At 36.8% G+C, this 26,509-nt stretch overlaps 1 protein-coding gene across 1 annotated transcript in view; it reads right to left on the bottom strand.

Moving 5' to 3' along the window:
- Positions 1-26,509, bottom strand: part of LOC150096623 (nucleolar protein 9) — a 212,533-nt gene that overhangs the window by 87,226 nt on the left and 98,798 nt on the right. The window contains exon 6 of the mRNA XM_090408340.1: positions 24,954-25,146. Within this exon, the coding sequence (XP_090264466.1) occupies positions 24,954-25,146 (193 nt within the window). The remainder of the gene's footprint in view (positions 1-24,953; positions 25,147-26,509) is intronic.

The raw sequence follows: 26,509 nt of genomic DNA on the forward strand, positions 1-26,509 counted from the left end.
GTCTCATATGCAGGTGGAGGGGGTTAACCCAGAAACTTGGGTTTTTCATCCCAGAGTAGGCAAACCAGCCTGTGAACACACATCTATAGACATAGGACACACTGGGAGGCATAGGGCTAATCACCTTATCCTCAATACAATAGTGGTTAAATGTAGAAAAATCCTCAACAGCACAAGATAAAAGGAGAGAGGAGGAATAACAAGAAAGAATCTGAAGCTGCATTTCAAAATTTCATATTTCCTGATGACTTTTTCTACATAAGTATTCATATATATAATCCTCAATGCATTCCTCTGGACTATTTTTACCACTGTTCTGTCACCACTTGTTTTATTTAATATAATAAATTTAGTTTAATCCTTTATCCAAGTTTGAGCAAACAAAGTTTGCACCTGAAAGTATCTTCAGGACTGGGGTAAGGTGGTACAACACCAGGCAAATTCGTTGCAAAGGTGGAGCAAGTTACCAACACTCCTGTCTCAGTATCTCCTATAATGCAAAACACATCTCCTTGCAGATATGTCTAATGTTATGCATTAAAGGAAGGGCCACTACCCAGATATAATGTGTTTTGCATTATAGGAGATACTGAGACAGGAGTGTTGGTAGCTTGCTCCATCTTTGCAACGAGTTGCCCTGGTGTTGTACCACCTTACCCCAGTCCTGAAGATACTTTCAGGCGCAAACTTTGTTTGCTCACACTTGGATAAAGGATTAAACTAAATTTATTATACTCTAACCAAGTGAAAAATAAACTTTCAACTTGTTTTATTTAATAGTCTTTCAAGGTAATTATTCCAGACCTTCAAAATATCTATCTTCAGTTTCATGTTTAAGTACAAACTTAAATTTTATTTAAGTTTGTACATTTACAAACATTTGTAATTCTTCTAGATAAACTTATACATTGGTTATACATAGCTTTTAATTTTTTCAGGAAATGACAATGTATACTAGAATATTAATTAAAAACTTTAATCAATACCTTCCTATATTTTGGCAATGTTACATTGCCATCTTCAGGGATCACAAAACAAAGATATGTGCACGCATGCACTAACACTAAGCAAATGAGGCTGAAGAAAGGCAACTGAAGTCAGTTCTAGAGTCCTAAAGCTTCCCCTTAGCAGACTAAATTGAGTTGTCTTGGCCGTTAGGCTGATGTTCTTAGAATGCAAACTTCCTAAATTTGGGGCAGTCTCATGCACCCAAATTTGTTGAGGTTTGAGAAGTTTTTCAGAGCTGAGGCTGATTACAGGAATAATCTTTCATACTTGTACTTGCTGCAGTGTAATAAAGTGACCTTCTTCCAGCATATTCTGTAGTGGGTGTCCAATGCATGGTCAGCAAGTCCTGAGTGGCTATATTGGTGAAACCGGATGTAGTCCTTGTGTTTCGATATCCTGATATTGGCTGTCCTACCTGTTTGGCTGTAGTAGGACAGTTTGCAACTGCAAGAGACCTGGTATACTCCAGGTAGGTCTAGGGGAAGTGGCTGGTCTTTGGTGGAGTGGATAAGAGATGCCAATTTCTTATGTGGTTTGTAACAAGTTGGGAGGTCATATTTTCTCAAGATTTGTGTTAGTTTTTTGGATGTACCCTGTATATAAGGAATGGTGAGAGATTTAGAATAATCTCTGTTATGAAGGGGGGAGAGGTAGGAGGGGTTGTGATTAATTGGTTGTAATATTTTTTGGATTTTTGGGGATTGTAGCCATTGGCTAAGAAGGTGTTAAGGACATGGTTAAGTTCAGTAGTTAGGGCACTGTTATCTGAACTGATTAATTTTGCCCTGTTATATAGGGTTTTTATAATCCCATATTGTTGGGGGGGGGGGGGGGGTTGCTGATGAATGTTTCTACCTGTATTTGTAGGTTTTCTGTAAAGAGGGATCCATCAGGCTGGCATGTAATCCGAGTGTCTAAGAAAGGGAGACTATTGTTGTTTTCATTTTCCAAGGTAAACTGGATCCTGAGATGCTGATTGTTTAAGTGTGTTGAGAAGTGAAGTGTATCCAGGTTATACGGCCAAATAGTGAACACATCATCCACGTAGTGTAGCCAAACAGTGGGTTTATGCGGGGCAGAGTTTAAGGCTTTTTCTTCAAAGGTCTCCATAAAGAAGTTGGTCAGGGGTGGAGAGAGTGGAGAACCCATGGCTGTCCTCTCTATCGGTTTGTAGAATTTTACTTGCCAAACGAAACAGCCTGAGCTTATGGTGAACTGAAATAAGCTGAGGTATCAGGAAAAAATTTAGCTTGGATCAGGTCTAGGTATCTTTGAATGGGACATTGATGAATAAGGACACATCAAAACTGACCATTATGTCAGTGTGTTGGAGTGACAGGTTTTCTATACTGGCTTTAAAGTGGGCGAATTCTTTATGTGTGAAGGTGTGTTGTTGCCAGTATATTGTGTGAGCACTTCGGCTAAATGTTTGGCTAATTTGTATTTAAGGGAATCAATGCCATCTATAATGGGACGTAATGATTCTGCTTATGGATTTTTGGTAGTCCACATATTTGTGGGGGATCTAGAGTTAAAAGGTTTTTTAGTCTGTGAGTCACTTCTACAAGCCAAGAGGTAACTTTCTTAAGGAGCCTATGGAGTGTTTTGATTTGGGAACTAGTGGAATCATATTCTATAGGGAAGCAGGTAGACCAATCTAAAAGTAAAGAGGCAACTTACCTGTGTAGTCAGTTTGGTTTAGAACCACAGTGGCATTTCCCTTATCTGCATGAGTAATTATTATTTTATTATTTTACTGTTGTTTTTCATTTCTTGTAGAGCTTTGAATTCTTCTTTTGATAGGTGCTTTTTGGTGATTTGGCTTCGGTAAGAATACCAGCTACATGCAGTCTGATATTGTTGGCAATATGGTTGAGAAGGCTGCAGATACTACATTCCACCTGTATCATTATTTCTTCAGAAGGGATCTCTTTTTCAGTGATACAGCGAAGCTGCAGCCACACGAGTGCACCGATTGCTTCAGGATTCAGGGTAAGGGATGATAGGTTTATTTCTGTGTTGAGTGGTAGTAAAGGTTTAGAAGCTGAGTTATTTTTTAAACTTTCAAATTTTTTAATCTGCACACATTGTATTCTGGAACACGGAATATGATGGGAGAAGGCTACTTTATTACACCGCAGCAAGTACAAGTATGAAAAATTATTCCTGGAATCAGCCTCAGCTCTGAAAAACTTCCTAAAGCTCAACAAATTTGGTTGCATGAGATTGCCCCAAATTTGGGAAGCTTGCATTCTAAGAACATCACCCCAACAGCCAAAACAACCCAATTTAGCCCACTGGGAGAAAATTTAGGACTCTAGGACTGACTTCAGTTGCCTTTCTTCAGCCTCATTTGCTTAGTGCTAGTGCCTGCATGTACATATCATTGTTTTGTGATCCCTGAAGATGTCAATGTAAAATGACAAAATATAAGAAATTATCGATTAAAGTATTAATATTCTAGTATACATTGTCATTTCCTGAAAAATTAAAAGCTACAAATATTTATATACTTTAATCTGAAAGCAGCTTATTGGACTCTTTTTAGAACTTTTGAAAATATTTTTCCTTTCAATATGATGTTTGCCTTGATTATGCTTAAAACTGTGGTTATTTCAAATCCTCTGTGTATGTACAGAACACAACTTCTGCTCTCCTGCACTTCCACCTCCCTTGCATCCTCATGGCACCACTATTACTTCCCTCAAAGATAAAGCAGACACCTGGCATCACTCTTTTCCTCCAACTTCTGCATATATGACCAAGTGAAATAACCTCTTGCCATACTAGAATCCAAACATTATATGCCTCCTATAGTTTTTCGAAAAAATACATCACCAGATAACTTAGATACTGTCTTCTGCTCCTGATGGCCTTTTTTTTTTTTTATTTTTGTATGTTGCTCCCACCTACAAAAAGTTATTTCGTAAACCTACAGTACATTTTGTAACATGGATGGGCTAAGGATTTTTTTTTCTATTTTTGTGTATATATTTCATTTATTTTTTTACATAGTCTGGAAACCCTGCTCTAGAGACCAAACATGGAACTTTTCAAGCCATTTCAGGCCTCCAATAAGCGGAACGGTGGTCTCACCAAGTGATGACATTCATCTTCCACCTAAAGATAATCACAAACATCCATGTCCACAATGGGATTCGAACCCGCAGCCTGTTGGTTGGATATTAGGTACGTTAACCAGTTGGCCAACCAGGTTGGCATCTCTCCAATTGTTCTTAAACATTGTATTCCAAAGCTAACACCAGTCCTGCATCATCTCCATAATTTATTATACAAATCTGGTACTAATCCCAATGCATGAAAGCAATATCTTATCCATCCTATTCCAAAACAGGGAAATTTGTCTAGTGTCAAACTATTGACCAACTGCCATCACTTCTGTCCTCCCCCAAATAATGAAGAAAGTCATCAATAACCAACTCCACTACTTAGGGGCCTACTAATTAATCAGTGACCACAAGTACGGATTTTGCAATTCAAAATCCACAGCTGACCATCTAGCTTGCATCACCCACCCCTGAATGCATACTATGGAAAGGCTCGGAGAAACTTGTGCTATCGCCCTTGACATTTCCAAATCTTCTGACTGTGCATATGAATAAATCCTTTGTCTAACTAGCTGGCTTTCTCTAACACTGATCTTTAAAAATTTATTTGTATTAACGACTGTGTGCCATTAAAGATTGCGCAAGGAAGTTTGAACAAGCTTTTCAAGCTTGTTGAAATTTTGGATTTACATAATGCGTGTGTGTAGTGGATGGTGTGTAGTGTTTTCAGAGAGCTCCCGAAAGCTAAGTATAATTTTGAGTGAAAATTGGAATATTGGCTTAAATCTTAACGTAGTATTGTTTATTTTTGGTAGCTTGTTGTGTCTGTGTGATTTTGGTGTGAATTCCGTTTTATTTAACTTAGTATTTTAACGATACGTTTCATAGAATAGCACATGGCGCCAATGCGACGTAAGATAATGGCGTCCAAAAATACGACGCCTTTGTTCAAACACTGTAATGTGAGGAAGTTTGTCCAATATGATGTGTGTGGAATGTATGCATTCCCGAAGGAGGCTGGAGTTTGGATGGAAAGTGATTAGTGGTGGGAGAATGTGCAGAAAGTGTAAGCAAACTGAGGAATTGAAGTGTGTCAGGTCGTGAGATGTTATGGTTGAAGAAAGCCAGAATGTGAGTGAAAATAGTGGCTTGATAGGGAATTGCGATGTTGTACAAGATGGCAATGAGAGCGGTGATCAAAGAAAGAGAGTGAAAGCAACTATACAGAGAGAGAAAATGATTTAAATCATGAAAAAAATGAGGAATTATTTGTAGGGAGTGAGATCGCTAGGTTGCATGCAGTGATACAGAGTGCGCAGCAGCAGTTGGAGCACCTACAAAACTCTTTCCAGAGTGCCTCAGCTAACGGAAATAAACACGTGCTTGAAAGGAAAAATAAGCGTAAGAGTGAGAGAGTTTCTGAAATGAAGGAAAGAGTGTTGTATGGCGACTCGTTATTAAAGTGATAGATGGGAGTTTAACTAAATCGTACTTACCGGGTGCAAAATTTAAGGATGTAAGTGAGAGTATTAGAGCGCAAAAACAGAGGGTGAAAGAATTGATAGTTGTGGTGGGTACGGAATTGAAAGGAGATAAATTTTTTTTGAGAGGAACTTGAAAGTATTGTTAAAGGTAGCGAAAGAAAAGAGCGACAGAGTTAGGATTGTGAGTCTGTTGCCGCAGTACGACAGAGAGGAGTTTAGGAGGAGGGCCATAATCGCAAATGACTTTATGTGCAGGTTATGCAGATGGTGTGGTGTGGAATTCATGGACATGTGGAATGAGTTTGATGGGCAAAAGGATTTAAACAAGATGGATGGCCTGCATTTGAATGAATTTAGTGTGTGGAGACTGGAAAAAGTGTTGCTGAATGAAGTGAAAATGGATGTGCAGAACCAGGGAAACTAGAACTACCAGGGGAGGGGGGGGGGATGGATATGCAGACATCAGTGAGACAGTTGAGTGTAAGAATGTATATAATGTACCCAAGCCAGTACTAAGACAAGAAATCGGAATGGGATAGTTAGAATAACGCATCAAGATAGGGGTGGGACAAAGGGACCTCTGCATTTCATGTATACTAATGCCAGGAGTATTAGGAACAAGAAGGAAGAATTTTTGGCCTTGATTGGCTCTTCCTGCCCAAAGGTTATTGGCATTAGTGAAACATGGCTGATGGAAGATGATATAGTTAGTGGGATAGAATGTGTAGGTTATAGTGTGTTTAGGAGAGACAGAGAGAAAAAATGGGGGGGGGGGAAGTGTTATTGATGATAGCTGATGAACTGCAGCCGAGGAGAATTGAAGTTGTATTGCAGGATAGTAAAAAGAGCTCATTTGAGGCTATTTGGTGTGAGATTGAGACTGGCAGAACAAAATATACAGTTGGGTGCTGCTATTGACTAGGTGATGGAATAGATCGTGGAGACAGTATGCATAAACAAATTGACGAAATGAGTGGAAGGAGGGTAATTATGATGGGGGATTTCAACTATGGTAACATTGATTGGAAGGAGGAGATGACGCATGTGAGGAAGGAACTGGATTTTATTCAATTATTAAGGGATAACTATCTGATACAGCATGTAATTGAAAATACTAGGAGTTTGAGAGTGCTTGACCTGGTAATAGCATCTGAGAATTTGACTGTAATTAATATGACCATTTTGCCACCTACTGGTGAGAGTGATCATAAGGTCTTGACCTAGGAGGTGGCTAAAGGTGTGGAATTTTCGATTAAGAACAGGGCATATGTGGAATTACCATGCTGGCAAGTATGACAAGCTTAGGAGATTGCTTGGTTCAGTGCCATGGCATGTAAAACTTCAAGGGCTGGATGTCAATAGAGCATGGGAAGTGGTGAAGGAGCATTTACAGGAGGTTATGGCTGATTGTATACTTAGGGTCTGAATAGTAAAACAAGTAGGGGTTAAATGGATGAATAACACCATTAAGCTTGAGCTGCAAAAAAAAAAAAAAAAAAAAAAAAGAAACAACTGTGGAGGGAATTTAAAGAAAAAGGTGACCTGCAGGCACATGAACGGTATAAAGCACAGGCCAGAAGGGTAACGAGTCTGGTAAAAAAAAGCAAAAGCGGATTATGAAAGGAAACTAGCTATGCAAGCTAAAGAGAATCCCAAACAGTTCTTTCAATATGCTGCAAGCAAAAAAAAAACTGTACACGGCAGAATGATTTTAAGGAATGACGATGGTAAGGAGGTCACTGAATCAGTCGATATAGTGGAATTACTGAGTGAGCACTTTGCAAGAGTATATCATCCAGGTGGTGACATTTAAAAAATGAAGGAACCATTAGTTTATACGGGAATTGTGATGAATGAAGTGGAGGTGAATAGTCCATTACAGAACCTTAATGTGAATACATCTGTGGGATTGGATGGTATACAGGCATGGGTCTTACGTGAAGCGGCTAAAGAATTATTAGTGCCCTTGACCATGTTGTTTAATCTGAGTCTCAGGTCTGGTTTAGTCTCGAAGGTGTGGAAAGAGGGGAAAATAGTTCCACTGCATAAAGGAGGATCCAAGACTACTGTTGCAAATTACCGACCGATCAGCATATCAGGAGTCGTTGTCAAGGTCTTGGAGAAAGCAGTCAAGGGAAAAATACAGGAATGGATTGATGAAAATGAGATACTGTACAGAGGACAGCATGGCTTTGAGAAGGGTAGATCATGCCTCAGTAACTTGCTCAAGTACAGTGACGGCTGAACTGGATAACGGTAATGGGTTTACAGTGATACTGCTGGACCTGGCTAAGGCATTTGACAGGATACCACATGGAATTCTAATCCGTAAACAACAACATATGGGAATGGATAAAGGGTTGGTGATGGATGGGTGGTTGATGGAGAGATATCAGAGAGTAATTTACTCAGGAGTAGAGTCCAAAAGACGGCCTGTGACTAGTGGTGTGCCGCAGGGTTCTGTTCTTGGACCACTGCTGTTTAATTTGTTCATTAACAATATAGGGAAGGATCAAAGAGGAACAGTTCATTTGGTTGCTGATGATGCAGAGTTAGGTAGGGCAATAGTGAATGCAGAAGATGTCAAAATCTTGCAGGACGACTTGGATAGATTGGAGTTCTTTGCTAAGGAGAATGGATGTCAATTTAATGTGAAAAAATGTAAGGTTATGCATTTTGGGGTGAAAAGATTAGCAGCAGTATACCACATTGGTGGAACTGTACTCCAGGAGATTGATGAGGCCAGGGACTTGGGAGTGTTGGTGGATAGGGAGATGAAGTTTAGGGGGCACATTGCAAAAGTGGCTAAATCAGCTCATCAACTCACTTGGTTGTTGAAAAATACTTTGACGAGCAGAGACAAGCAAGTTATTGTTCCTCTGTACCGAGCCTTGATAAGACCTCATCTCGACTTCTGGGCCCAGATTTGGTCACCTAGGTTTCTTCTTGATGGGGAGGAGGTGGAGAGGATCCAGAGGCGAGTGACCAAGATGATAGTAGGTCTATGGAATGAACCTTATGAGAACAGGTTGAAGATTTGTGGGTTGCAGAAATTAGTTGATAGGCGAAAAAGGGGAGATATGATAGAGACATTCAAATTGCTAAAGGGTTTCTATAGGATTAATTCATAGGATATTTTTGAGATCAGGACTGGTGGTGGCAGAACTAGGAGACACCTATGGAAGCTGGGCAAGAGTGTGGTTAGCAAGGGTATTAGAGCTGGGTTCTTTACTTTTAGAGTGGTAAATGAGTGGAATAAGCTGCCAGAGTCTGTTGTGGGTGCTATGATGGTGAGTGAGTTTAAGGCAAGGTATGATAGATACTGTGAGAATGTCGTATAGTTGTGTGGACATGATGTTTAGGGCCTCCCTCGTTGAGTCTAAGGACTCCCTGGAGTCGCCCATAATAATAATAATAAGCTTGAGCTAGTTCAAACTTGTGCTATCGCCCTTGACATTTCCAAAGCTTTTGACTGTGCATGTGGCATCAAGGCCTACCAAACTTGAAATGTCTCTGTCTCCTTGCCATCCTCTTCAACTGAGTAGCCAGATTTCTCTCTGGTCATTCTTTAGAAGTTATGGTAGATGAGGCTCCCTCTCTTTGATCTTCACCATCAATGCTAGAATGCTCAAGGTTCTACCCTATCACCTATTCTCTTTCTCCTGTTCAATAAGTGACCTACTCACAAGCATCACTAATTCTAACCACAGCTTTGCTGATGATAATACTCTCTACTCATCTTAACATTTGACAAACCATGCAGTACTCTGACATCCCCAGCTACGAGATCATTTACAACTAGTGCTCTTAAACATTGATTTACATACTATCCTTCATTGGGGCAAGGACAACATTATCATGTTCAATGCCACCAAAACAGTATCGTCTTTTCTCATACCAAAGAGATAGTACTGTCAGAATAGTCTACATACCCTTTAAGGTTACATATCAAGTAATTGATGATAAAATTTATTGTAAAGATATTGTAAAACTTATGTGATTTTTATATTCTTACATTTTTATAGTATATGTTATTCGAGATGTCTATTCAATATTATTCCTTTCACTTATCTTATTTAACAGTCATACTCAGAGTTGTAATCGTTGTTTGAGCTAGTTCAATCACACTTAATCCTTTCAGTCTACAATTTAATTCCCCCCTCTTCTCATGGTTGTAACTATGCTGCTTTCATGAGTGTGTAGTGTAGATTTAGAAATTGCCCCTGGCTGGAGCCAATTCCTTTGTCTAACTAGCTCACTTACTCTAACACTGATCTTTAAAAATTTATTTGTATTAACGACTGCGTCATTAAAGATCGCGCAAGGAATTGTTTATCTTTTCTATACATGTAAGAGAAATGCTTAGCGGAACAGGGAAATATCTCTAAATTTCAATTCAAAATCAAGTAATGTTTGAAACTTACTATTTAATCAGTCGTGGCTACTTTTACTTTAAGGACACACAGGTTCTATCTTTTTATGAGAAGTGCATTGGTAAGTCAAAATCAGGCAAGTTGTTTAACAAACAAAACAATTTATTCATACTAAGACATGAAAATTACAAATTAAAGGAAAAAGGATTTCACACATATAAAAATTATCTGGCTCTTATCAATTTAGCTAAGTAACAATGCAATGCACGTATCTGGTTCTCAAATTTGCTGATGATAATACTCTCTACTCATCTTAACATTTGACAAACCATGCAGTACTCTGACATCCCCAGCTACGAGATCATTTACAACTAGTGCTCTTAAACATTGATTTACATACTATCCTTCATTGGGGCAAGGACAACATTATCATGTTCAATGCCACCAAAACAGTATCGTCTTTTCTCATACCAAAGAGATAGTACTGTCAGAATAGTCTACATACCCTTTAAGGTTACATATCAAGTAATTGATGATAAAATTTATTGTAAAGATATTGTAAAACTTATGTGATTTTTATATTCTTACATTTTTATAGTATATGTTATTCGAGATGTCTATTCAATATTATTCCTTTCACTTATCTTATTTAACAGTCATACTCAGAGTTGTAATCGTTGTTTGAGCTAGTTCAATCACACTTAATCCTTTCAGTCTACAATTTAATTCCCCCCTCTTCTCATGGTTGTAACTATGCTGCTTTCATGAGTGTGTAGTGTAGATTTAGAAATTGCCCCTGGCTGGAGCCAATTCCTTTGTCTAACTAGCTCACTTACTCTAACACTGATCTTTAAAAATTTATTTGTATTAACGACTGCGTCATTAAAGATCGCGCAAGGAATTGTTTATCTTTTCTATACATGTAAGAGAAATGCTTAGCGGAACAGGGAAATATCTCTAAATTTCAATTCAAAATCAAGTAATGTTTGAAACTTACTATTTAATCAGTCGTGGCTACTTTTACTTTAAGGACACACAGGTTCTATCTTTTTATGAGAAGTGCATTGGTAAGTCAAAATCAGGCAAGTTGTTTAACAAACAAAACAATTTATTCATACTAAGACATGAAAATTACAAATTAAAGGAAAAAGGATTTCACACATATAAAAATTATCTGGCTCTTATCAATTTAGCTAAGTAACAATGCAATGCACGTATCTGGTTCTCAAATTACTTATATCAGCACCTCTAGCCTTTAGCTTAGAGGCAAAGACACAGTCATACCCCGACTTACGCGGTTTCTTATATGTGCGTATTCCCGTCCCACTTCACGCCTCACCACTAGTCGTATCTTTCTGGCGCCGGCCACATTCGCCAGCATCGCACATGCTGTGAACAAGCACTGACGTGTTTCGTGCAGTCTCCATTCATGCATGATTTTTATAGTCTACAAACCTTGTGATTGTTTAATGTTATGTTCTTGATAAAAATTTTATCACATAAAAAATAATAATGTCGTCCAAAAGAATCAAGTCCGATTCTTCTACAGCTAGCAAGAAAAGAAAAATATTGACTTTGGAAACAAAACTCAACATTATTAAGGATTTTGAAGGCGGAATGAAAATTTGTGAGCTAGCAAAGAAGTTCGATCTACAAGAATCCACAGTAAGAACAATCATAAAAGAAAGGTTTACAGATTTTGGAGGACATAGATTCTAATGAGGAATTAGAATTAACAATTTCTCAGAATTCATTAGACAACTATTTCACAATAATTAAGAAGTGCAGTTTTCCAACTTCATAACCTTACAATATGCTAGCAAGTATATAATCAGTAATCCCTGCTCTAAGGTTCACAATCCATAACAGTTCTACATTAATCTTACTTGATACATTTCTCAGCCAGTTCAGCATTCACCATCCTAGAGATCATGAACATAACCTTCTTCTTTCCCATTAGAACTGCAAATAGACGTTATTCCACGACAATGACAATACAGCATTCTTCGAGATCGCTTAGGGAACTTCGTGATGGGACTTTCTGAAACAGGCCGATGCCATTGTTACGTATCTCCTATCATTGTCGAAATACTGCTATCAGTAATTTCTTCCCCCCATCCTTGGAACGGCTGGATATAGGAATCCTCTTCGACGAGACATAAACGAGTCCAGAACAGAGAGACCAGATGCAGTTAAGCCCAAAAAAAAACTCAGAAGCAGAGCACCTGCCCCCTTTTATTCTCCCTTGATGGCCTTGGAACTTCTTTAGATCGAGTTCCCCAGATGTTCTACTAGGGGGGTACCTTCCCCCCCTACAAAAATCGCTGAGTCATGGTGGGGAAAAACCCCATAACTCGCTGACCTTCGCACCTGGCGAAAGCCTCAGGTCTACATTCTAATTCTGTCTGTTTGTGCAATATTGGCAGTCAAATAACTTAGCAATTAATTCAAATATTTTTACAGATTACATATTGGTGGTTAAATAATTTAACAATTCATTCTAATATTTTTCTAGATTACATAAAGCACTTATGAAAAAAGTGTTAATTTAACTATAAGTATTTTGCATTGACTTTCTTTCTCAAGTAAAATTGGTACATAAGAATTTTATACAAAATTCTTTCTATACAAGATTTTACAATATGCATATTATACTGCTCAGAAAAAAGTCAAAGGATACCCACATAGGCAAGGTACATCATACCATGTAACAAGTCACACGTTTGTAGCCAGTATAAATTGGAGGAATATGATGCTCCCAAGTCAATACAATTAACCTACCACACTAACAAAACAAGACTGTAGGGTGCTATGAAGGATAACATGTAAAAACCACCATTTGTCAGCTGACACATTGAACATGGAGTTCTGGACATCAACTGGAACACGAATCTGCACAAAATCATTCACAACTGAGGGTCACATGGTAGAACTGCAATATGCAAGTTCCACATTACCTGAAACAACATGTATCGCCTTCAGTAGTGCAAAGAGCATGTCCAGTGGGAAGTGGAAGCTTGGAAATCTGTGTTATTGAGTGAAGAATTATGCTACATCCTCTACTGAGCATACAGTAGTGTGGATGTGGCAGATGCCCAGTGAATGTCTCTTATCAAAGTGCATTACCTCAAGTGTTAAATCTGGAGATTGTAGTGTGATGGTATGGTCCTGTTTTTCCTGGTTTGGCCTCATACCTCTCTGAGTTCAATGTTCATGGCACCACAGAGGTCTGAGGCCAAACCACAAAAAAAAAAAAAAAAAAATGACCATACTAGACAATGCAATACTTACTACTTTGTTGCATTGCTACAGAAATGATCATTGTCTCTTTCAGCAAGATAATGCACCGTATCATGAGGCTGATGTAACTGCACAGTTTGTGGGCATGAACATCACCACACTTGACTGGCCTGCAAGAGCCCTGATTTCAACCCTACTAAACATCTGTGGGATGAACTGGAGCATTAGGTGAGGTCAAGGGATGTCCACCCATAACAGTCCAGGACCTCATTACATACCTACAGGAAGAATAGTCCAAAAATTCCCACTGATCACTCATATGCATATGGAAAGTATGCCCTGTAGGATTTCTGTAGTAATGACATTGAAAGAAGGTCCTACATCTCATGAAGATGCCATCATGACTATTTGTTCCTCACACTCCACTGACTTCTTTCCAAGTTATGGTGTGAATGGAGGTCAGCTTACTATGAACAGACAGAAAAATCTATTGAGCAATGCATTCAGGAACACGTCTAAGATATTGAGTACCAAAGAAGTGAGGCCTCAGATTTGTCATCACATGTACTCTCTTCAGCTGACCCACACGTTTCAGCAATGAGACAATCAAATGTTACAGAATAAATCTGAATCATTACACCATTGTTATGACATAACCGAGAGAAAATTAGAATCCATAGAAATAGCACTGGATCCAACACATCTTTTTATATAAACTCAAGTATCAACTTGTCAGAATATATCCTAGCCATTGTTAGTCAAATGCATAAACACGCACATGGTCAAAAATGCAATGCACAATTAGAAATATTTTAAAAGCATCAGATTCTTGTATAAGTACATGGTGTTTGTCACCATTGTTAGTCTTCACTGTTTATCAACTAGTATTATGAAACACAAATCTTAAACATTGTATTCCAGAGCTAACACCCATCCTGCATCATCTCTATAATTTATTATACAAATCTGGTACTTATCCCAATGCATGAAACATCGTGTTTTTAATTAAAATAATTGTTGCCATTTTATTCTGGTTTTCTGCCTCTTAAATATTTACTTATACATGAACTTACTTATTACTTATATATGAACAGGCAAAGCCTATGTGTAAGCATGCTTTTACGCACACACACACACACACACACACGGTACTAAATGAGTAATCATTATGGGTGACTTCAGTTTTCCAAACACTGATTGGGTAGTAGAGAAAAACTATTCATTAAAATGAAAGAGAATTTATTGAGATATTGCAAGACAACTTTCTCAAGCAGCACATGAAAGAAAGAATGAGGTCAAAGATTTGATCATACCATCAGAAGCACTCTTAACTGAAAGCATTAGAATGAAACATTGTGTTTTAAATAATTGAACAGGCAAAGCCTACGTGTAAGCATGCTTTTACACACACATACACACACAGTACTAAATGAGCAATCATTATGGGTGACTTCAATTTTCCAAACACTGATTAGGTATAAGAGGAAAACTCTTCATTAAAATGAAAAAATTTATTGAAATACTGCAAGACAACTTTCTCAAGCAGCACATGAGAGAAGGAATGAATTCAAAGATTTGATCATACCATCAGAAGGAGTCTTAACTGAGAATGTAACTACCACCAGTTGGTGAAAGTGTTCATGCTGTACTGATCTGGGAAGCAGCTAAATATATGGATATTCTGAGTAAGACGGGTTACATGCCGAACTACAAAGCTAGTAATTATGAGAATTAGGAGAATACTGTGTTCTCTTCTCATGGTATCAGTTACTAAATGGGAAGGATATCAGCATTTACTGATATCCTTCCCATTTAGTGAATTGGAAGCTTTGAAAAGATGTTTAATGATGTAGTATATGAATGTGTCCCTAGAGTTGAAAGAACAAATAGGGTGGGAACAAAACCAATATGCTACCCTACTGAGCAAAGGATCCATAAGACAAAAATGTGATTTGTATAATTTGAATAATCTCAGTTCAGGAAAGATCCCACAGGAATGGAAAGAATATATGATAGTCCTGTTGTACAAGGGTGGTGCAAAAAACACCATCTGCCTACCAACTTAACAGTATCTCGGGACCAGCTATGAATATTTCACAGAAGTTGATAAGAATTTACATATGGAAAGTGGCTGAAAAAAGAGCTACACTTCCCAAAGAACATGGGTTTACATAGAGCAGAGAGGGTATGTCTGAGCAATTTGCTCATATTTTATAATAATGTTACATCTACACTGGATAAAGGAAATGGATACACTGTGATACTGCTGGACTTAGTTAAGTCATTTGATAAGATGTTTATTTTTATTTTTTTTTTACCAGTTTTGATTCCCAACACAACAATAATAAGAAAATAATTAATGATAGGATACTACATGAAAAGCAATTGCATAAACTGGAGAATTGGGGACTAGAGTATAAAGTACTGACTTGGATACGTGGAGAGCTGACAGACAGGTGCAGGAAGTGGTAGATGGGGAGAAAGGGGGGGGGAGGGGGGAGGAAGAAAGCTGCTGGATTTAAAGTGACTGGTGATGTACCTCAGGGATCAGTCCTTGGACCACTGTTGATAAAATGATATTGAGAAAGACCTGACAGGAGATGTCAATTGATGATGCAAAGATAGCCCAGGGAAATAAGGAATGATATTAATATAAAGCGCATACAGAATAATTTGAATGAGTTAGAACTATGCTCAAATAATAATGGGTACCAGTTCAATGTTAGTAAGGGAAAGTTATAATGGAATGAGATTATGTGGACATGATGAGATCTGCACTGATACTGCAGGACATCTGGTATTGCATATTATCTTACTGTAAAAAAAATAATAATGATAAAATTTTCAGCAATGGTCGATTTGAAATGAATAAAAAAAATAAAAGAAAAGCATAACATAGTTTTATCATTTATGTAAACCCATCAAGGGTATGGAAGGAGGAGACAAGGGTAGTAAATGTGCAGGTATATTTCTATGCAGTTAAGAAAGGGATAAAAAAATATATTTTCTCTCACAGTAGTAATGAGTGGAACAGTTTGCCTAAAGTGATAATCATATCCTAGTTTGAATGAGTTTAAGAGAAAGTACCATATTTACTCGAATATAACTCGTCCTTGCGTATAACTCACACCCCGATTTTATTTTATGAAAAAAAAGAAATTAAAGTTTCGCATATACCTTGCACATGAAAAAAGTTTAAACACATTCACTTAAGGGCAAATAACTTGCTCAATGCAGTAAACAACACGCCCTACCCAATAGCCCCTATATAAAGATACAAGAAAAACAAGTAGTTTTATTATAATAAATTTAGTTTAATCCTTTACCCAAGTGTAGGCAAACAAAGTTTGTGCCTGAAGTAGTTCAGGACTGAGGCAACTCGTAGCAAAGGTGGACCAAGCTCTCATCACTCCTTGTCTCAGGATCTCCCACATTTCCTTGCAAACATGTATAATGCTATGCATTAAGGGAAGGGCCACTAACCAGACTGGTTTTAACCTTTATTGAGGTCTCGTCAGTGGGAGGCAGAACCAGAAGTGGCAATACTAAGGCAGACGCAATGGAGAGGTCATATTTACTTATACGAGTTGCCAAAAGGTGTACCACCTTATTATTAATTTACTCTGGATTTAGGGAAAGATGTTGGAAGTTTATTTTCCACTTGGTTAGACTATAATAAATTCAATTTAATCCTTTACCCAAGTGTAGGCAAACAAAGTTTGCGCTTGAAGTAGTTCAGGACTGAGCTTGATCCACCTTTGCTACGAGTTGCCTCAGTCCTGAACTACTTCAGGTGCAAACTTTGTTTGCTACACTTGGGTAAAGGATTAAACTGAATTTATTATAGTCTAACCAAGTGGAAAATAAACTTTCAACATCTTTCTCTAAATCCAGAGTAAATTAATAATAAGGTGCTACACCTTTTGGCAACTCATATAGGTAAATATGACCTCTCCATTGCTTCTGCCTTAGTATCGCCACTTCTGGGTTTGCCTCCCACTGACGAGACCTCAATAAAGGTCGAAACCGGTCTGGGTAGTGGCCCTTCCCTTAATGCATAGCATTATACATGACCGCAAAAGAGATGTGCTTTGCATTATGGGAGATACTGAGACAAGGAGTGATGAGAGAGCTTGGTCCACCTTTGCTACGAGTTGCCTCAGTCCTGAACTACTTCAGGTGCAAACTTTGTTTGCTACACTTGGGTAAAGGATTAAACTAAATTTATTATAGTCTAACCAAGTGGAAAATAAACTTTCAACATCTTTCTCTAAAAGTAGTTTTATCGTATCACTGAATAAGGTAAAGAGACAGTTGCAGTCTTTGTAATATATATGCCAACAAATAGTGCAATTAGAGACAACTGGGATAAAAACGGTACTAACTTCACGTCCCCTCCCACAGAACCTATGCTGTATAAACTCAAGCAAAACTGTATGTTGTACCACCAAACGTAGCATCTAAATAAAAACAATTGTCCTAACATTTATCCAAATGTTCAATTATATGAAATAAGTGTTTCTTTGATTGCATTTGAAATTTTTGATGTCATTAAGACAGATCACAAAGGGTAACTTGAAATAAAATTCTACTGCAGAATTGAAACTAACATGCCTTATAATGTGTGTGAGTCCTCCCACCAGCCTGACATAGAAACAGCATGGAAACAAGTAGCAATAAAAATCAATGGAAGGGTTGAAACTTTGTGTCAGTTGAGCCAGCTCACACAACGTGGAAGCAGTTCACAAACAATAATGAGAAACCTCATCTGAACGATAAACAGGTGAAAAATCACCCCAACATGAATGCGTTAAAAATAAAAAATTATAGTGAATGTTGTTACCGAATTCAAATATTTTGGAATTTGACTGAAGAGAATCAGCATTTCAACTCAACAACTGTCGGCTTGCTTTTGTTATTGAGTCGCACGATCTTTTGTTAATACTGCACCACTCATACGTACATCTTCATGGCTGAGCTATCTTTAACATCCTACCATTGCTGTCCGTTTCATGCTCTGCTTTCACTTCTCATTAGTCATTTGTAAAGGATTGTTCATTATGTATCTCAAGTCCTGTAATTTATTGATAATTTTTTCTTGAAAAATGGAGAAACGTTCAAGTTACAGTGTTGGTTTTAAACTCAAATTTATGATAAACTTAAAGATCTTATTTTTCCAAACTGCTAAAAAGACATGCAAGAACGAAACTGTGTATTTTAAGTTAATTACAGAAGCATTGTCACTAAAGATCCAAATATATCGCGTGAAGGTGAGTGGCTGGTCGCATAAATAACTACCGTATTTGCCAGCGTATAAGAAGCACTTTTTTCCCTTTGAAAATAGGTCTGAAAAACAGGGTGCGTCTTATACTCTGATACTCAGTTTTTTATTATTTTCATTTCTGGAAATTTTCTCTGTTCCGAGTTACATGATTTCTTCAATGCTTCCTTGCGGTGTGTGTGTGTGTGTGTGTGTGTGTGTGAGAGCATTCTAGTTACAAAGAGCAATGTTTCTCAAACTTCAGACATCCGCTTCATATGACTGGTGCGGTATTAACAAAAGATCGTGCTACTAAATGACAAAGACAAGCCGACAGTTGAGTTGAAATGCTAATTCTCTTCAACCGAATTCCTTATATAATTCACTATATATTTCTTCGTTTTAACATGTTCACTCAAACAAAACCATATGTTGCACCAGCAACATATGGTTTTGTTTGAGTTATACAGCAATTTCTGTGTGAGGGGACATGCGATTCATTAGTTAGTACCGTTTTTATCCTAGTTGTCTCTAATTGCACTGTTTGTTGAGAAACATATTGTACAGCCTGCAGATGTCTCTGTACCTTATTCAGTGATACGATAGGCACGTTTTACGATCTCTAACTTCACGGATACATTGAATTTTATTCTATGCGTTAATGATGCATAGCTGAAAATTGCCACAGACCCCCTTAGGACCTTTCATGTACCCCCAGGGATATGTGTACCACACTTTGAGAAACACTGACATAGAGTTCAGTGGATGTGCATGCGCTGCTATCGATGATCACAGCTTTCATGTTCGTTTAAACTTTCCAGTTGTTGTCGCAGTTGTGAATGGTGATAAATTTCTGCTGTTAAATTTTCTCTAAATTTCTTGGCAAATTATGGCTGAAAAACATCGGCATTGTTACAATATTGCATACAAGCTAAGTGTGATTGCATATACTAAAGAACATGGAAACAGGTCTGCACAGAGAGGCATTTCGGACCACCCCCAACTGAGAAAATGATAAGAACTTGGCAGAATCAGGAAGAGGATTTAAAAAAAGCAACTCACAGTAAACATAACCTACGAAGTGGAACTGCAAAATGGCCTGAACTTAAGGCAGAACTGAATACTTGAATTTTAGACCACAGAAAAGCGGGACTTTCAGTATCTACAAAAATGATTATTCATCAAGCAAAAGTGATAGCCACTAACAGAAGGATCGCAAACTTTACTGGATCAACATCATGGTGTTCAAGATTCATGAAGAGAAATCAGCTATGTATGCAGACTAAAACAAAAAAAATCACAAAAGATGCCAGCTGAATATGAAGAAAAAATGATTGAATTGCATCGATTTGTCATTAACACAAGGAAACGAGAAAATTTTGAACTAGCACAGATAGGAAACATGGATGAGGTTCTGCTGACTTTTGATGTGCCCTCAAACAAAACTGTAGATTCCAAAGGCACTAAAAGTGTTACAATTCAAATTTCAGGGCACAAAAAAACTCACTACACGGTTATTTTATCCTGCTCTGCTGATTGGAGAAAATTGCCGCCACTATTAATTTTTAAAAGGAAGACGCGACCCAAAGAAAAACTGCTTAAAGGAATGTTTGTACATGTTCAAGCAAAAGGCTGGATGGATGAAGGAGGAATGAAGTTATGGATAGATAAAATTTGGTCTAGGCGGCCTGGCGGACTGTTGAAGAAGCCTGCCATGCTAGTATGGGATCAGTTTCGTTCTCACAGAAGAGATAATGTTACAAATAAACTCAAGGAATTGAAAACTCAGTAATTCCAGGAGGTCTAACTAGTCAGCTTCAACCTTTAGATATCTGTATTAATAAACCATTTAAGGGATTTATGAAGGAGAAGTGGAAGATGTAGTCTTCAGATTTTGAGGTTACGCCATCAGGAAGAAGGAAGAGGCCTAGCATTTCGCAAGTTTGTGAGTTGGTCAAAGCTTCATGGGATGCTGTGAAAACTGAGACAGTGGTTAAATCGTTTAAGAAGTGTGGCATTAGTAATGCACTGAATAGTACAGAAGACAATTTGTTGTATGAGGAATCGGATTCTGATTTAGAAGAAGTTTCAAGTGTCTCTTCATTTAGCTCTGGAGATGAATTTCTGGGTTTTGACTAAGAAGATTAAAAGGTGGGTACTCTTTCCTAGTTAGATTAGGTATTTGTTGAAAGTAGACCTACTTATTACATTACTTTATATTTGAAATACTGTAAATTCATTATAATATTCAGTGATAAATTTTTTTTCCTAAAAAATGTGTACAAAAAAGGGGTACACATTTGTGCATCTTATATGCCAGCAAATACAGTAATTAAAATTTAAATGCATTAATTTTATAAATGTGAGTATTTATTATAATTATTAATTATAATAAATACTGAGAATTTAATTATCAACATCAATTTAGTTTTTGCCTAAAAAACTTTAGTTTCCGAAAATCCTCGCATACATCTCGCACTACGATTTTTTAACTTTAATTTTTTGGGGAAAAAAAGAGCGAGTTATATTTGAGTAAATACAGTATGACAGCTGGTGTGGGGGGATGAATGGCTTCCCTCTACGAGTCCTTGACTTTTTGGAGGTCTCTGATAATTATATCTTAAAATTGCTTTCCTCCTTTCAATATTTTTGAGGAAGATAGATGCAAGGTGTCAAGGATCATGAGAATAAGGTGATTCAGAAAATATAAAAATAAGTCATGTTTTGTAAAAAAATTACCAAATTATTAAGAACATATGTTTATTGTTACAAGATTTGATTGTGTTAATGCTATATTTGCAACTAGTGCAGAATCTTTTAAAGTACTCCATAAAACTGTTTCTGAGGATATCAGAAAGGAGCAAATGCATAGCAAACAATGTCATCAAAATAAAAATGCAATCAGCCTTTCATTTCACTTTCATGTGAATAGTCTGTTTTGTTTTTAATTCACTAAGGTTTGTATAGTTGAGTCTACAGTTTACTTGTAAAATCTGCTTAAATTCGTAAAACTTTCTTACATACTGTTATTTTCGATGGATCTTCATCCTACTTCTAAATGGTAGTCATTTCCAGATTCAAATCCTCTGAACACTCATGTATCTTGAACCAGCAAAAGTATCGCTATCAACTATGACATAGTCAATGAGGCTTTTTTTATTTCTTCCGTCTTCTCTCCACTTGAACTTATGCACACCTTTATGTTGAAACATGGTGTTAGTAATGACTAGTCCGTCCATATCTTAAGAAGAAATCCAGCATATACTTATTATTATTGGCTTTTTCCTTTTCTCCAAATTTTTCCAAAACATTTCTATATGCTGCTGGAATTAATTTCCTACTATGCTTAGATCTCCAACAAGGACCACTTTTTCCCATTTGTTTGTCAACTGCCTGCTCTAATGAGAAAAAATTCCTCCACTTCTTCCTTAGCAGAACCTTCTATGGGACCATAGACACAAAAGGCAAAAGTTTCATTGTTGATTTCTCCATTTTAATGTTTGCCCACATAACCATACGCAAAACTGCCTTCCAATCAATCAATAATCAATCAATCTTCATGTTTAGCACTGAATGGTATTGCTACTTCTTCCTTTCTTTGATCATTATAGACTGAATATAACATCGTATACTTATTTAGTAAGATCTCACCTGTTTTTGTCTTCTTTGTCTCAGTAATGCCAATTATGTCAATGTGGTACAGTTCAGCAAATTCAACTTCCTTTCCATTAATATTCATTATATTAATGGTTCTTATCTTCAGTTCTTCTCACATTTGGTTTATTTGTCTTCTTCTAGATGTTGAGTCTAGTAGCTCCAATAGCTGACTTTTTGCTGTCTACCCTGGTTCCCTGACAAAAACAGCAGGGCTTAGTTTAACCTAACCTTAAGCTAGCATGAAATCTCATCATGTTGTATCATCATGTGTATTTTGGTTTAAGCCAATAGAAAATACAATTTAGTTGGTTAGGTCTCAAATTGCCAGCCCATCCTTGTTTGTTGAGTACCCAGTGGATACTTACTCCTCCCAGTTATTTGGCTTTGATCCTTAAGCAAACTAATATGATAAGCATGGCATGAATAGTAGTTAGTATAGGTCTCTTAAAATTAATCTTTTAATTCCATAGAGGTTCTCATGAAATAAGAAAATAATTGAATCCAAACAGGGAAACGTAAAGTGCCTGGGCAATATAAATAGGCTAGAGGGAATATTCAACTAGAGAATATGAAGACTATGAGAAAGCACAATTACTAAAATATATGGTTTCGGAAAGAATGAAATTTGTTTTCTAATAGCACATTAGAAAGTGAATATTTAATATGCTATTAGAAAGGCCCCATAATGTTTATCAAATCATTTGTACGTGTGGCTTATTCTACTTTGGTCAGTCCAGTCCAGTAAATCTGCAGCTGTTCTTCAAGAGGAATATCTGAATTACAGTCATGCATAAACATAGCTTCTTATGGAAAGATTATTTAAGAAGAACTGAGCATTGCTACATCACCTTATATAAACAGATATCATGGGTTACATTTATCTCTGTTGCAGGGTAAATATAACCCATAATCTTAATGCTGCTCATCATTGTTAGGATTTAAGTACAATTAAATCATTTGCTCTATACACTCATGATCTCATTAGAAACATAGTGACAAAGTGTTTCTGTGGTCCCTAACAGTTCTCTATAGTGAGAGCTGACTGCATTCCAATTCTGCTCATCTGAATTAATAGGCACTTGGGGGGGGATTTATACGAAATCATTTTTCAGCTTCTATAAGTTATTTGTTGTTTATTTTTTTGAATTAAATTTTCTATTAATAAGAGAATACTTGAATTCTCTATTAATAGAGAATACTACGACTATATCTCACTGCTGAACTCACTGACTTACATCACACCTTCTTGGCCAGTAGCTATAATCTCCATAAGATAGACAAAATACTAAATGCTCCCCAGAAATCCCTACTCCGATTAACGCTGATTCAATATAACATGGTTTTTCCCTAAATCCTAAAAGAGCACAATATTCCATGATTTGATATAATATGGTTCTACTCGAAACCTAAAAAAGCGCTAAATTTATGTTGATTCAATTTATCGCTGTATTTACCTTGATTTGAATATAATACGATTATTCCTGAACCCAAACCAATCAGCAAAAAGGTGATAATCATAGCACTGTAATTCCCCTAAACCCTAAATCTATGTTTTTCATGTGCATTTATTTCCCCCATACATCGTGTAGTTGTTCATTGGCATTGAAACAGTGTCCACGCTATCAATACGATTTAGAATGCTGTGTAAAACGTTATTTATGCACTGTAATTATCGATATCATGCAGAACCTGAAAATAGTGATTCTGAAAATGAATAAACACAAAGAACTAGCTACAGATTTCCTCGGTAAAAGTTTGGTGATGACAACTGAAATCATTAATCAATTTGTAGCGAATGATCCAGATTTTGAAAGAGGTACAAAAGCAAAACGGGGTGTTGTGGATGCAATCTCTGAAGGATGTCAGAGACAATTACTTAATGAGAGAAAAAGAAAATGACAAATGACACTAGATGACTTCACTAAAAAATCAAGAATTTCAGAAGAGCCGAAATCTTCGACAGCACAAAAATAAACTTTGTATTTCTGTGTACATATGTATATGCTATGTATATTTTGCAAGTTAACATAAAAATAACTTAAAATTAAAGTAAAACTTGTTTATTCTTGGTCACTATGTTCTTCTATCCCTATTTACTATGTGTTAAAATTATCCCGTTTAACGCTGTTTCGTTTAGTGCTTTGTCTTCTAAAAACAGATCCTGAACGTTAATCTGGGTATTACTGTTGTGATTTTCTTATCAATCTGTGTTCTCATCTATACTGTTAAAATTAATCAACATGTATGATGAACACATAAGCCTTCATACACTTTACTGGTCTGTAATTGTCATAACTGATATCATCCTTTGGCTGGAAATTTCATTTAGGAAATAAACATTTATAAGGGATAACTGAAGGTGAGTTAAGTTGAATTAATCTCTTAAGCAAAAATGAAAAACAAACTGAAAAGAAAAAAACATACATTAAAAGACAGCAGCAAACTATGAGACAGCATTACTTTTTCCTATGTTAACACAAACTAGGCTTATATAAATCCACTACTTTGCAATAACAAGCATTACATCTAATATATAAAGAAATATGAAATGAGCATTAAAAACGACACAGGATTCTTAAACAAAGCCAGACAAAAGTACTTTTGTCTGGCTTTGTTTAAGTACTTGTTTAAGACAAAAGTACTTTTGTCTGCTTTCCAAAAGTACTTCAGGTCCTTTCCAAAAGTACCTGAAGTACTTTTGGAAAGCAGTACATCAAAGTTGTTTTTTCAAGCCCTTTCCTGCCTCTGATCTTAAAAGTACCCAAAATGTCAATGTGAAACATATATAATAGAAAAGTGTATTTAGTGTATAACATTTATGTGAGAAACATTAATTTCTGAGAAATCTATGGAATAACCTTACTTGTTTCTTATCATGAACAGATGAAAACAATCTCTGAATAACAAAATTGGCTATGGGATGCTGCACCAGTTCTGATAAGTAGATTTCAATATGATTCTCCCATAATTGTACCAGCTGCAAAGAATCTGCCACCATAAATATTTTCTCCACAACATAAGAGCCATTTTCTTGAACAAGTACCATTGGAAACTTCCTAGGAAAATCATATATTAAAAATAAATAAAAATCAGCTAAAATATAAAATTTTTCCAAATTGCTTTAAAATATTTACAAGGTTTGATTAAGATGAATGTATTCTAAAAACTTGACTAGCAGTCCATGGTAATGTGTAAATAACTGCACTTTCCTTAAGCCAATGATTTTTTTTTTTTTTGTAATTTATTTTTCTGTTTTGTAACAATCATAATTTGGTAACAGGGTATAGGTTCAAACCCCATTGTAGACATAGATGTTAACGAATGTCTTTGGGATAGCAGATTAATTTCACTGCCCAGTGTGAAACCGCTGCTTACTGGTGGCTTGAAGTGGTTAGAAAAATTTCCATTAGATTCTATATTTTCTAACCCTTAGTTCATCTAGTCTGTTACTTTGTTAGATAATTTGCTATTCAGAGACTGTTTTAATCTCTCTTCATTGTAGAAACAAGTTAATTCCAGAGCTCCCTCAGAAATTAATCTTTCTTATAGAAATGCTATATAGAAAACTATGCTGCTCGAAAAGAAGTTAATGGACATCCCTTCCCCACAAGCAAGTTGAATCGTACCATGTAAAAGCAAGCCATGCATAATATGATTCATGTATTTGCAGCTGGTATTAATTGGAGGAATACGATGCTCCTAAGCCAGTGCAACTGTGTCTGGGCGAAATTTGCTGTGAGAAGGGAACTGACGGAGTTTGAAAGAGCCATTTTGATAGGATGCCATGTTACAGGCATATCTGTTTGGCAAATTGTTTACAAATCAGACCTGCCCAGATCAACAATCAGTGATAGCATACTGAGATGAAGGAGCATGGAGTCAACTGCAAGTGCTACTGCAGTGGACTACTCACCACCCACACTCATGACCGTAGAGTGCTACAAAGGATAATATGTAAAAACTACCATTCATTGGCCAACATGTTGAGTGCAGAATTCCGAGCTTCGACTGGAACACTGATCACTATCATATGCTTGTGGAAAGTATGCCACGTAGGATTGCTGCATGGCAGCTAAAGGGGTTCTACATCTTATTAAGGTGGGTGCCACGGTTGTTTGTTCCACACACTATGGTGTCTGTTGACTTCTTTCGAAGCAGTGTATATTTTGTACACATAACCAGCTGCTGAATTTGAAACCTTTATGCAGATGCATGTATATGTCACTTACACAGTGTATATGCAAAATACTTGGTCACATGCATCACCATGTGTTCTAGGCAACTATTTAATAATGCTGCTGGTCAGTAATCATCAATAGTAATTGATCACAATGGGAAAAACAAAGGATCTTTTGAGTTCGATAAAGGGCTTATTTGTGGGTGCCCATCTGGCTGGAACCACAATTTTGAAAACAGCAG

The sequence above is a fragment of the Typopeltis vanoorti genome, chromosome 18, assembly GCF_054136105.1.
Source record: "Typopeltis vanoorti isolate ZY-2024b chromosome 18, IOZ_Tvanoo_1.0, whole genome shotgun sequence".
NCBI lineage: Eukaryota > Metazoa > Arthropoda > Arachnida > Uropygi > Thelyphonidae > Typopeltis > Typopeltis vanoorti.